The sequence below is a fragment of the Thamnophis sirtalis genome, unplaced genomic scaffold (genome assembly GCF_051295495.1).
Source record: "Thamnophis sirtalis isolate CommonGarterSnake01/CBP01778 unplaced genomic scaffold, rThaSir2_p1.2 scaffold_4, whole genome shotgun sequence".
NCBI lineage: Eukaryota > Metazoa > Chordata > Lepidosauria > Squamata > Natricidae > Thamnophis > Thamnophis sirtalis.
In genome coordinates this window covers 105,821,822-105,834,546 of record NW_028261384.1, presented here as the reverse complement: position 1 = coordinate 105,834,546, position 12,725 = coordinate 105,821,822, and the positions used below count along the sequence as shown (strand labels likewise).

The following is a 12,725-nucleotide window of genomic DNA, read 5'->3' as shown; positions in this document are numbered from 1 at the left end:
ATATCGGGTCCCAAGGGTCCAATTTTGATCACATGACTATGGGGTTGCTACAGCAGTTGTATGTGTGAAAAACAGTCCTACGTCTCTCTTTTAGTGCTACTGCAACTTTGGTCACTAAACAAATGTTTGTAAGTCGAAGACTACCTGTAGTAACCTGTTCACATTAAGCATTAGGAACTGTCTAGTGTTCTGAATGAGAATTACTGAAATACAATATAGACTGAATTTGAATACAGAAGAAAAGATTGGGTGGAACAGTGAATGAAATATCTTTTATAACAAATCCCATGCAGATAATATCACTGCAGAAGAGTTCATGGCTGGGGATTACTGTTCTTCAGACTCTCAGAAATTTAGCCCAGGAGCAAGAAGACAAGCCACAAGAATCACCTAGCTTGGTAAGATGGACAACATGCCTACAATAGGTGAGCTAGTAGTTCTGAGCAGTGCGGCCCTGTGGTAATTTTTGTATGATCCTTGGACTATTTTTGCCTAATACAAAGCTAATAAAATAGGGCATTTGGAAGAATCCCAAGAGCAGAAGTATCCCACTGTCCTGTTACACTAATTACTTGATTACTTTGGGGGTGCTATTTCCCATTGCCAAAATAGTAGGCTTGGAGGCACCCAGAGAGGACTCTATTTCCATTGTCCAGTTCTAGGTTAGAGACTACCTTATAGCTCACCCCCTTTCAATTAACCAGAACATAACTATTCTGATATAGAAGGAACATGCAATCATGACTCCAGTGGGAAAGCATTATTTTTAATAACATTTTGGAAAAGAAGCAGCAGAATACAGGGCCAAGTATTTCAGCTCAGTCTGATTTCCCCAGTTACAACTCTGTAGAAGGTATAAATGTGTTGGACTATTGCTCCCATAGCCGTTAATTATATTATGCTGAATGTAGCTCTGGGAACTCTGAAGCAGGTGAACATCAAGGTTGAAGTTGTTGGCTCCATTGCCAACGGCAAGGGTGGGGGGCATTCAGAATATAGCAGATGACCAGGATGCCAGAGGCCAATACAACATCCATATCATTATTGACTATAGTTTATTATAGCATTTTAAATTTATTATACATAGTACACAGTTGTACAGTTAAGACACTTGTGTTGTAATTTTTACTTTAAAATGTAATTTATTACTTTCTGGAACCAAATGGTGCTTATTCTGAAGTAAGATATATGATTGCCTAAAGCAATCTACTATTAACATTATAATTACATTTGTGTCTAAAATTATTTAGCTGCCTGTGTTGCAGCCATGAACTTCTTGCCCAGTAATAGCTGAACCATACAACTGGATAAGGAGAGTTGGGGGGAGGGGGCACACACTACTTGGGGAAGCTATATGCAAATTGTAAATCAGAACATTCAGCAATATAACTTTCTATGAAGATTCTAAAATTAAGGATCCTCTGATAAATTTCAGATGTTAACATTTACTCAGAATAGGTCAGGCACCAGGGGGTGGATGGGAGGGAGAAAACATAACCTGTTTCAATTTTTCCAGCAATTTGCATGCATGAAAGGATTGGGTGGTTTTTTTTTTAAATTAAAAATAAATAAAAACTATATCAAACAAGCAGAAATGAAGCAATGATGTTTCAATCTATACAAATTCGCCATTACAGAAAAGAAAGGGGACTAACACAAACTTGGCAACAATTGGAAATTTAAGCTGCAAGAAATCAATTACCACAACTGTATGGTCTTTCTAGAGCAGTATTTCTTAACCTTGATGACTCTTAAGATACATAGATTTCCAACTCCCAGCTGAAATCCAAACATCTTAAATTGGCAAAGTTGAGAAACATTGTCCTAAACTTTTCTGCTTTTCACACAATTAAAAAGACTGTCTTGTTCCACAGTTTCATTGTGAAATAGTAACAGCATTTTGGAAAATAAATCTTCCCACAGACTCACCCACAAAGGTGTGACAGTTCCTTCCAAGGTTGTGTACTTTGGAGACAGGCAGGCAAAGCAGAAAATATATATTTCAGAGGTCCTCTAGGGGGCACTCTCTTTCCAAATGTGTGATTAGAAAGACCAAGAATAAAAGCCAGGAATGTAAGCTTTCAGGGGAAACATTCTCCTAACTTAAAAAAAAGAAAAAGTAGATAAATCCAAAAGCAGGACATCATCATCATGTTTTGCTTGGCTTTGGATTCATATCCTTCCTAGGAGTCAGATGCCATCCAAGTGACTGGCTTCCCAGGAATCACTGAGTGTGTCCAGCAGACGCTGGCGGGCTAAGGACCTTCGAAGGTGCATGCGATAGTCCTCCATTACCAGGTTATCCCAGCGTCGCAGCACAAAATGGTTTTCACCCAAGGTTAATCCAGAACATAACAGCTGATTCCGAGTTCGGAAATCTGATACCGTGATCAGCCACCTGCATAGGAAGACAAGAAAAGGGAGATGGCTGACGGACATGGTTTCATCAAGCTTCATTAAGATGGGGGGAGTTCCGCTGCTTCTTCCCCAGGACCCCATGGCTCAACAAGTTTAGAACAATCCATTTAAAAGTTCAGAATGACCCCTTTCACTGGGCCAGTGCAATAAGCAAAAATGGCATAGATGGCACAGAGACAAACAATTGAGTGTGTCTGAAGCAGAGCTGGCTATTCTCAAAAGCAGGGCCGAACAAAACTCCCCAATTATCGAAGGCTAACTTCCCCAGTTAAGCAAAAGCATTCAGGTCTGTTTTCAGAAACTTGGTATGCTACTAGGTTGAATATTCAGTTTTTATAGTATACAATTTTACACCCCCTCCCAAGGGTTGCCTGTTGGAGACAAAGGCTGTATATCCAGGAGGCCTCCTGTATCCTTTGTCTAGATTAGAATTTCTCTTCTTTTATGACAAGGCTGAATAATTTATACCAACCTGCCAAAAGTTGCCACTCAACTGATATGTTTAATGCAAAAGAAAAGAGAAACTCTTAAATACATCGAGAAAAATGGTGCCTGGCCTGGCCTAGATTATGCATTATTCATCTGCTAGATCAGTATTTTTTAAAATTTGGCAACATTAATGGGTGTGGGCTTCAACTCTCAGAAATCCCCAGTGCTGGCTAGGGAATTCTGGGAGTTGAAGTCCACACCTCTGAAAGTTGTAAAGTTTGCAGAATACTGAGCTAGATTGTGTCCTCAACTTTCATGCCTTTAATTGAATGCATAATTGTAAAGAGCATAAATGAACATATATTAACATTTACTCAACTAAAATAACTCCGTTCAAGAACCCAAGGCTGGGTTGGTATAACATATTTAGTTTTGTTACTGAATTAACTTGTTTTTCCAATTTGCACAATATATTGGGTTATAACCAAACAGTATGGGTTCATCAATGCAGTATTTTTTTTAAAAAAGGACTAAAGCTAAGCAAGCTTACTATGTTTTCTAAATGCATTCACCCAAGCTTTTGCTGGTCTGCCCAGACAGGTTGTGCAAACACAGATAAAATGGAGCTCTAAACGTTAGTGCAGTGATGGCGAACCTTTTTTGGCTCACATGCCATAAGTGGGGGAGTGCAGGGGGGGTCGTGTGCAGGTGTGCCACACCCATAATGCAATGCGCGACCCCCCCAGTGCTCATGCGTGCATTACAGGCGCTCCCTCCATTTTTTGCATGCTTTTTTCGCCCTCCCCAGGCTCCAGAGGCTTTATAGGATCCTGGGGAGGGTGAAAACAGCCTCCCCCACCCCCAGAAGCCCCCTGGAGGCTTCAGGGACCTTCAGGAGGCTTCCCTGAAGCCTCCGGAGCAGTCAAAACGAACCTCCGAGCAAACTGGAAGTCATTTCCGGTTTGCTCGGAGGGTCATTTTGAGTGCTCCGGAGGCTTCAGGGACCTCCAGGAGGCTTCCCTGAAGCCTCAGGAGCAGTCAAAATGAACCTCTGAGCAAACCGGAAGTCTATTCCGGAACTTCTGGTTTGCCCATATGGCTGGTTTTTTTTTGCTCTCTGGAAGCTTCAGGGAACCTCATAAAGCTTCTGGAGCCTGGGGAGGGCGAAAAATGGCTTTTAAAAAGGGTGAACTCAGCTGGCCAGTGTGTGCTGGCCAGCTGGCAAGGCAGCACCTCGCGTGCCCTGACAAATGGCTCTGCGTGCCACTTGTGGCACGTGTGCCATAGGTTCGCCATCACTGCGTTAGTGTGTCTCATAAGAGTCAGGACTAAAGTAGATCAAATGATCAATCCCAAATTTTATGCAGTTAGCTGTTCAGAATCACTAGACTAGAGATGGATGACCATATGACTGACTGATTGGTTGATTGACTGACAGTCTGTGACTGACTGACTGATTGATTAGATAGGTGATAGGTTAGATTAGGTGATTAGATTAGATTAGATTGAAGAGAGAAAGGGGAAGAGGAAAGAGGAGAATTCTGAGAGTTGAAGTCTATACATCTTAACGTTATCAAAAATGAGAAACACTGATCAGACTGCTTAGTCAGTGAAGGAAATTACACATTGTCTCAACTAAGCATTTTTTAATGATGCCATGAGCCAAGCAAGCCAAGTAAATCTGGGTGACCAAACTGATTTCCCTTAGTCCAGAGGATTAGAGGATAGAGTAGTTGAATATCTATACCAACCTGTTCTTCCGCCCAGCAGTTCCACAGATTACATTGATGTTTTCAAATTGGATGCTGTGTAGCAGACCTGCTTCAAAGGCATTGGGGATGACAGCTTCTATGGCTGCCAGGATTTCAGCATGCGTCATCTCCTTTTCAGGCTAAAAGTCAGAAGGGATGCTCAACCATTGAAACCCATCTCCTCTCCCCCATCAGACACACCTGCTAAGAGCCTTTTAAGTTGTTATGGCTTGTGTATTATAGTTCTACCCTATCTTTGTTCTTGGACCTCTGATTTTCTGCTATTCCCTTATTTTTCCTTCACAACATCTTATCAGGTAGGTCAAGCTGAGAGATTGGGATCACTCAAGATCACAGAGTCAGAATCATGGCTAGTGTTTTTCAATCATGTGAAACTATAATACCGCTCAGGATTCCCAGAAAACATGGCTAACTGCTTTGCCATCCTCTATTTCATACTACAGGTAGTCCTTGACTTACAACCATTCATTTAACAATGGTTAGAAGTTACAACAACCTAAAAAAAATCTTACAATGTGTCCTCAAAGTTATGACTGTCACACAACTTCCACTGTCAATTAGATGGTTGGCAACTGGCTAGCATATATGATTGGGCAGCATCTTGCAGTCACATGATCATGATTTATGGATCGTCCTAACTTGCTTCTGACAAGCAAAACCAATTGGGGAAGTCAGATTTACTTAACCATAGTAAAACCGGTTATAAGATTGGGTCCAGTCAATTTTACAAACGCAGTAATTTATTATTCAGTTTTGGGACAGAAACAGCATTGGTCACACTTTATGATCTCTGGTGAGAGAAGGATAGAAGGATAGTGCAACCATCTTTGCTCTTCTTGATCTCTCAGCAGCCTTCAATACCATCAACCATGGTATCCTTTTGTGCCAGCTGCAGGGTTTGAGGCTGGGTGGCACAGTTTTGTGTTGCTTTGGCTCCATTCTCTGAGGGTGATCCTAATCAGTGTTTATAGGGAGTGAGAAGTTCAGCCCACAACCACTCCTGTGGCATACCATAGGGCTCTGCACTCTGTCAACTCTTTTTTAACATCTATATGAAGAGCTGGTTGAGATCATTTGCAAACAAGTTGAGGTGTCATCAATATGCTAATGATACTCAACTTTATATATCTACCCCTGGTGATCCAAGTGATGCCATTGCCACTCTCTTGCAGTTCCTGGAGGCTGGATGGGGAATAATAGACTACAACTGAACCCTAGCAAAACTGAATGGCTTTGGGTGCATAGATTCCGGGCTTTACCCAATTTAGTTCTGGATGTGGTTGCACTACTCCAGACAGACTCAGTTCACAACTTGACAGCTCTCCTGGTCTGCGACTCCTGCTCGAAGAGCATTTGGCAGTCGTGGCTAGGACAGCCTTTCCACAACTTTGGTTGGTGCGCCAGTAGTGGCCTTTCCTGAATCAGGAGTCTCTGAGATCAATCAATCAAGCCCTGGTCATCTCATGTCTGGATTACTGCAATGCATTCTATATGGGACTACTCTTGGAAGAATATTTGGAGGCTTCAACTAGTGCAGAGTGCGGCAACATAAGCAGTTCCTGAGGTCCCTAGGATGACCTATGTTACACCACTTGCTCTGCAAACTGCACTGGCTGCCAGTCTTCTTCCGGATGCAATTTAAAGTGTTGGTTATTATCTTTAAAGCCCTGCATGGCATGGGTCCAGGTTACTTGAGGAACAGCCTCACCCCACTGGGACTGCTCTGCCCCACCTGCATCAGCAGAGGAGGCAAGTTGCAGGCTCCATTGCTCAAAGAATTCCAGCTGGCGGGATGCAGGGGAAAAGCCTTCTTTGCCATGGCTCCTGCCGTATGGAACATCTTATCTCCTGAGGTGAGATTGGCTCCCACCCTTCTGTACATCCGCAAGAGCCTGAGGACCTGGTTATGGCAGATGGTTTGGGGCCCTAATGGGGGAACATCACATGGAGGTGGTTGTTGAATTAAGAGCCAATCCCACCTCCCACCACTCCACCATACATTCTATTCTCTCCTCGTTGTCCTTTGCCAATATCTTGATTGGGATATCTATTTTTACTCTTTTAAATATATTTATTTGTTAGATTTTTAATATTTGAATGCTGGAAGCCACCCAGAGTTGTTTGCTATGAGATGGGCGATGAATAAATACAATAAATAAAATAAAAATGGAAACAATAAAATAAATAAAAATGATGGAAACTGGAAATGTAAGTGGAGGACTACCTGTTTGTTTGAATATGGAAATTTCATTAATTTCTCCATTGGGTTGTTCAGACTTCTTCCCACAAAGTCTACTTCCTCCTTTCCCACCCTATCTCCTTTTTCTTTTCTAAGCCAGCCAAGCTCTCAACATCATAGTGAATATCTCAATATGAGCCATAGTGGCACAGTGGTTAGAATGCAGTATTGCAGACTGACTCGGCCCAAAGTCAGGAGTTCAATCCTGACTGGCTCATGGTTGATTCAGCCTTCCAAGGTCAATAAAATTGTTATTTTTATTGTTAGGGGCAATAGGCTGACATTTTAAAACCCCTTAGTGCTGTATAAAAGTGCTACTGCTACTGCTATTTTTATTTTTTATTGTTATTATTTGTTTATTATTTTGAAAAATATCCAAAGTTAAGCTTAAATTGTCCACAAGTGAATTATGGACAGCTAATAAATTCCATTCACTCCGAAGAAATGCATTTTCTGGGCGTACAACTCTGATATCCACAAATATTGTCCTTTGTAAAATCTTTTAGTTGGTATAGCTGAGCCATAACATAGTTTTGCCCAGATAGGTTATCACTTAAACTGCCAAAGTTTCTAATGTACCTTCAGACAGTATTGACTGACATGGTTGTTGTGATCACAATTATACTTTCACAAACACATGTTATGGATGTGAATAGTTGTCGTGAATTAAGTATACAAGTGAATGGGAGGAAATTGATCATTTTTTAAATTACAGCATTTCTAGGTGGGCCTATGTGTTCCTCTCAGGCCTCATGCACAGCTGTGCACAACAATGACATCTGCCTGGGCTTTCTCTTATTTTTTAAAAAATAAATTAATCTGCCTCAGCAAGCCCACAAAAGATAAATTCCCTACAATGCCACCATATTTAACTTCTCTCTGGGACATGGGGGGGGGGGGGGATTAAATAGCAACTGGTTTTGCCTCTCAGAGCTCAGCTCTTCTCAGACAACTTAAAAGGGCCCTGACTCCGTTTCCCCCACTAAATTTAGACTAACCGGGTTCTCCAAACAAAGGCAAAGGGGTCGGGCAGCAGGCGGCCGAGGAAACTTGCGGATGCAAGGCATTTCCATATCCAAGGCTTCATATTCGGCAATGATCTTCTTCAGATACTGGCGCCTAAGTGGAGAGAAAGAAAGCTGAAGGCCCCGTTTTTAGTACAGAGTGTTAGGCTGCAGAGTCATCTGTTTTGATCCGGCTTCTCTCACCAGGAGAAGCTGAGAAAGTACTTCCTGACCAAGCAGAAGGACTCATTCCTATGTCATAGGCAGTTTGGCATAGAAATGCAGCTCTTGTTCTCACTGTCCGCTTGTGCTCTTTCCAGAAGCCTCCGGTTGGCCATTGCAGAGCCAAGATGGTGGTCTGGATAGGACTTGGCCTGCCCCATCAGACTTCCTAAATCTAGGATAATGGACAATATTATATAGTGAACAAGTACGGATATTGTTTTTTTCATGCTCACCTACAGCCTCTCTTTTGATTAAGAGGCATATTGGAGGCCTCAATCCAATAACTGTGGCCACTGCCAAAATGGCCCCCGCTTCCAGAATAGAACCATAAGGCCCCTCCCTAAAGGAAAGCCATGTGGTGGATCAGTTACTTCTTTTTCCCAAAGGCAATCTTTAGAAAAGATATGGGAGAGTAAAAGCCCAAGACTGTGGGGTCCAGTGGGATGGGAAATGGGGCATGGGATGCCCCAGACTGGGGGAGACCTTCAGGAGTCAGCAGCAGACCAGTTGTGAACTGGAGAGGTGCTGCCATATGGCCTTGGACCTGCACCAGGCCTCCCAGGGTCTCCCCACCCCAAGGCACTCACTCCATCTTGCACTTAACAACTGGAACTGGGAGGAGTTGTGGTTGTTAAGCGAGGCAATCACTCATGTGATTGCCTCACTTAACAACCACCACTATTTATGACTGTAATGGGCAGCCTTTATTGCAGTCATAGATGACCTGTATTTAATTTTTTTCCCCTGTCCCATTAAAGATTAGAATTTAGTGGCAACTTTCAGAAATACTCCCTCTGAAGACTTTGGAGGAAATATGAGATCCTACTCCAATATCTTAGTATCACTACTAATATCCTGTCATACTGAGACATTGCTCTCTTGATAATGCCGTTGCTCAGGAAATTACATTCTAATTTACAGACCAATGATAAATCTTCAGGGGCTCTGAAGGACTGCGGCAGGATAAAGAATATTCCCTTCCTAGCAGAAGGAACAAGGGATATTGTGCTGCAATTCTGCCTCTGATAATCTCCTGTTTCTCCCTAATGTTGACTCCTTATCATTTCAAAGTCATACTCACGAAGTTTTTCGTGGAGGTGGGCAAGGTTGTTCCAACTCAAGAAAAAGGGATGAAACCCCTTCACTCTCAGTTTCTGGAACTGAAAGCAAAATGGTTAGTGTTTACAATGTAATCTATAGTTGTTCTTCCACACATACAAAAAATTCAAAACATGAGAAGTATCTCCTGAACCCAGTCAAAAGCTCTCCATGTCCAGCATGCTTTTTTTCATACTGGTGAACCAGATACCCTGGGAAACACAGAAAATAAAGACCATTCAGGAGTTCTTATGGTTCACACTTTCATTTTACACACACACAGACACAAATGCTGGGCCACTTTCAGAGTTACATTTTGGGGGGTAAGTGGAAGTAGAAATCACTAAATATACAGTATTACCTAAGTTCTTGGACAAAAAGTGGGATATAAATCTAATAAATAAAACATAACATGCTACAGTATTTCTGGATAGAATTATCTAAACAGTTGCACAAATATTCCTGAAAAGGTTCTGAATTTGAATCAAAGTTTTGTCTCTTGTGTGAGACTTCTAGCTTAGTTGACCTAATCAAAAAATTGCAGTAAAGTAATAAACTTCAGATCTTGAACCACAAGGATAGGATTCATCTAACATGCTAAGCCAAATCACATTCAGGTTTGACAACATGTACAAACCCCACATATATTTATTTGCCCATATTTAACCGGTTATAGGATGGGGTAGAAAGATCCAGTCAGTTGTAAGATTAGAAAGAGTTTAATTTAATTTTTCACAACCCTGAATTGACTAGGCCAGCTGATTATTTTATATATTTATATCCCTCCTTTATTATTTTTTATAAATAACTCGGCAGCAAACAAATCTAACACTCCTTTCTCATATTTTCCTCCATAACATCAACCTTGTGAGAGAATTTGGACTGAGAGAGAGTGACTGGCCCAAGTCGGCCAGACAGCTTTCATGAGCAAGGCAGGACTAGAAATGACAGTTTCCTGATTTCTAGCCTGGTATCTTAACCACTGAACCAAACTGGCTTTGGGGAAGAGTTTGGGATTAACCCTTTCATATGAATCTCGGGACAGAAATGAAGTCCTTAGCAAACCTACAAAAACAGGCTTGCATTAGGAACTCCCATTGTTTAAAATGTCACCCCTTTTCTTCCCAAGCAGTAGTAAGCCTATCCCAGCTCCATGTGCATCAATCAGAGTCAGGTAGATTTTAAATAAAAAAAACTGATTTGAAAAATAAAGATATAGGAAATGACAGCTACACAGCTGCCCTGCAGGGACTGGCAATTTAGAGTTTAGAAAGTGGATTCCTTGTCTCCCTGGTGGGAATCTGTCATGTTATGCTCCTGGTATACAAGGATAAATATTTTCCGTGGGCACTATGTTACAACATAGAGTTGGAAGGGTATTCAGAAGTGTCAAGCTCAATCCTAAATTCTGTATCTTATCTTCAATACTTAATACTCTACAACTACAGCAATCCTGACAGGCAGAATGTATAAGTAATTCCAATAAGAAATAGCCTATTGCTTCTGTGACCAATTTGATTTGTTATGAATCTTACTTCGAAGACCTATTTCATAATAAATAACTTACCCTGTAATTTCTACCCCTTTGGATTTGCTCCAGTCTCCTTGAGCAATAGAGAATTCATCTTTTCCATCGCAGAAGATGGGTCAACTCCAATTTCTACATGGGAGCCCTTCTTATATCTGTTTTCTCCCTTTAATGCAAGGCTGAATAACCTGCCACTTTTTAATAGTCCCAGAACCCTTTCTAACAAACTGCTGAACATTAGGCAAATGAAAAATATAGTTAAATGGAAATGTCAGTCTTAGAGGGAAAAAAGCAACCTTTTAACCTTTTTAAAAAAGGCTCCGTTTTTAACCATTTTGAATGCAAAACAGCTACACATATATTTAGCTTAGTTATTAAATTTACCCATTTTAAAAGTTATATAATATGTACTAACTACGTGATCTGGCAGCTAATTAAAAATTTAAACAAGTTTAAAGTACAATTAGGGCTGCTGGTCAACTGAATCTTGTCAAGCAGAGTGTGGCAGAGAAAGGGGTAAATCAAGTCAGCCTGACATCAGTCCCTCGGTTTCCCAGCCTATTTAGCATACTTCGTTCCAAATAAATGGCTACAATATTCTTGGTTACTAAATGAAACCATTTGAGGGATACAGTTTATGAAACATTCACAAGAAAAGTAAGCCATAAAACATAGTAAAAATCAACTATAATTATACTTCACATCTTGCATGAATATGTCTATTAGGTCACTATCAATCCTGGTTTAAATGTATGATGTTAACATAGCCAATGAGTTGTCTATCATGATGGAAGTATGATTAAACTGAATCTAAATAATAATAACAGCATGTGCATTGGTTTATTTATTTTGTGCAATCCCTTGTGAGTTCCTCATTGGTTGATTCCAGTTATTAAAAACTATAAGCACCAATGACAGGGTTGTCCTCAGGACACATAAAAAGTAGCAGTACTTCCATTCCATCGAGACACATCTGAACTGTTCGTACACCTTGTAGATATCCCTGACCTTTAGAAAGGTGATTAGAGAACAAGAACACCATTCACCTGCCTTCATTTGGGGTCCAGCATACCAAGACATGAATCTAGAACCACATTTGGCTATCATTAGAGAATCAGGTAACTTGGCATTTTCAAGGGGGAGCTCTAGAAGGCTCTTTAGCCATAACCTTAATGATCTAGCAACACCATCTGTAAGCATCAGCTTGATGTGCCTCCTGCCTTCTTGGTTAGGCCTTAGTTCCCTGCTTTCGAGTCATGGTTTTCCTCCACCTAATTCTTTGATTGCCTTTCTCCTATTCTAAGTTTAAGAGCAGTGGTGAAATTCAATTTTTTTTACTACCGGTTCTGTGGGCGTGGCTTTGTAGGTGTGGCAGGGGAAGGATATTGCAAAATCCCCATTCTCTCCCCACTCCTGGTGGAAGGATATTGCAAAATCTCCATTCCCATCCCACTCTGGGGCCAGACAGAGTGGTATTTGCCGGTTCTCCGAACTACTCAAAATTTCCGCTATTGGTTCTCCAGAAACTGCTGAATTTCACCCCTGTTTAAGAGGGAATAAATCATTATGTTATTAGCTGTTCTAGCACAATAAAAGATGGAGTTGGAAGTGAGGAGGAGCTGGCCAGCTGCAGCTCCTTCCAGGTCCTCAAGAATCAGAGAGCTATTTTATATTCTCACCACATTCTCCTTGGCTGCTAGAACGGGATTGGCACCTGGGTCCTTCATTCTCTTCTTCCTGCATTCTTGAATAGAAAAAAGAAGAACAGTAAAAATGAACCTTGACTTCTGTCTACTCCTTTCCCCTTGCAACATGATGCATTGTTGCCTGGCACCCCTCCTGATCCAAACTTCAGATATCTCCCCCAAGTGGGAAGACTCAGAGGAATAATACTTTTCAGATTCTATCAGAAGTAAAGCTGCTCATTTCTTCTAACGAACTATATTCATTTCATGAGAGTAATAGTTATTCATGAACTTCCCTGCCAACAAGGGTCATTAGACGAATTCAGG

At 41.2% G+C, this 12,725-nt stretch overlaps 1 protein-coding gene across 1 annotated transcript; it reads right to left on the bottom strand.

The window, feature by feature from the left end:
• Positions 1 to 2,135: 2,135 nt before the first annotated feature.
• CUNH19orf81 (chromosome unknown C19orf81 homolog) lies at positions 2,136 to 12,456 on the bottom strand. The gene is made up of 5 exons (XM_087713686.1): positions 12,393 to 12,456; positions 9,169 to 9,247; positions 7,857 to 7,977; positions 4,599 to 4,738; positions 2,136 to 2,398 (listed from the first exon to the last, which is right to left on the bottom strand). The coding sequence occupies exons 1-5, from the start codon at positions 12,454 to 12,456 to the stop codon at positions 2,191 to 2,193; spliced, it is 612 nt and encodes a 203-aa protein (XP_087569812.1). The 3' UTR covers positions 2,136 to 2,190.
• Between the last annotated feature and the right edge of the window lie 269 nt (positions 12,457 to 12,725).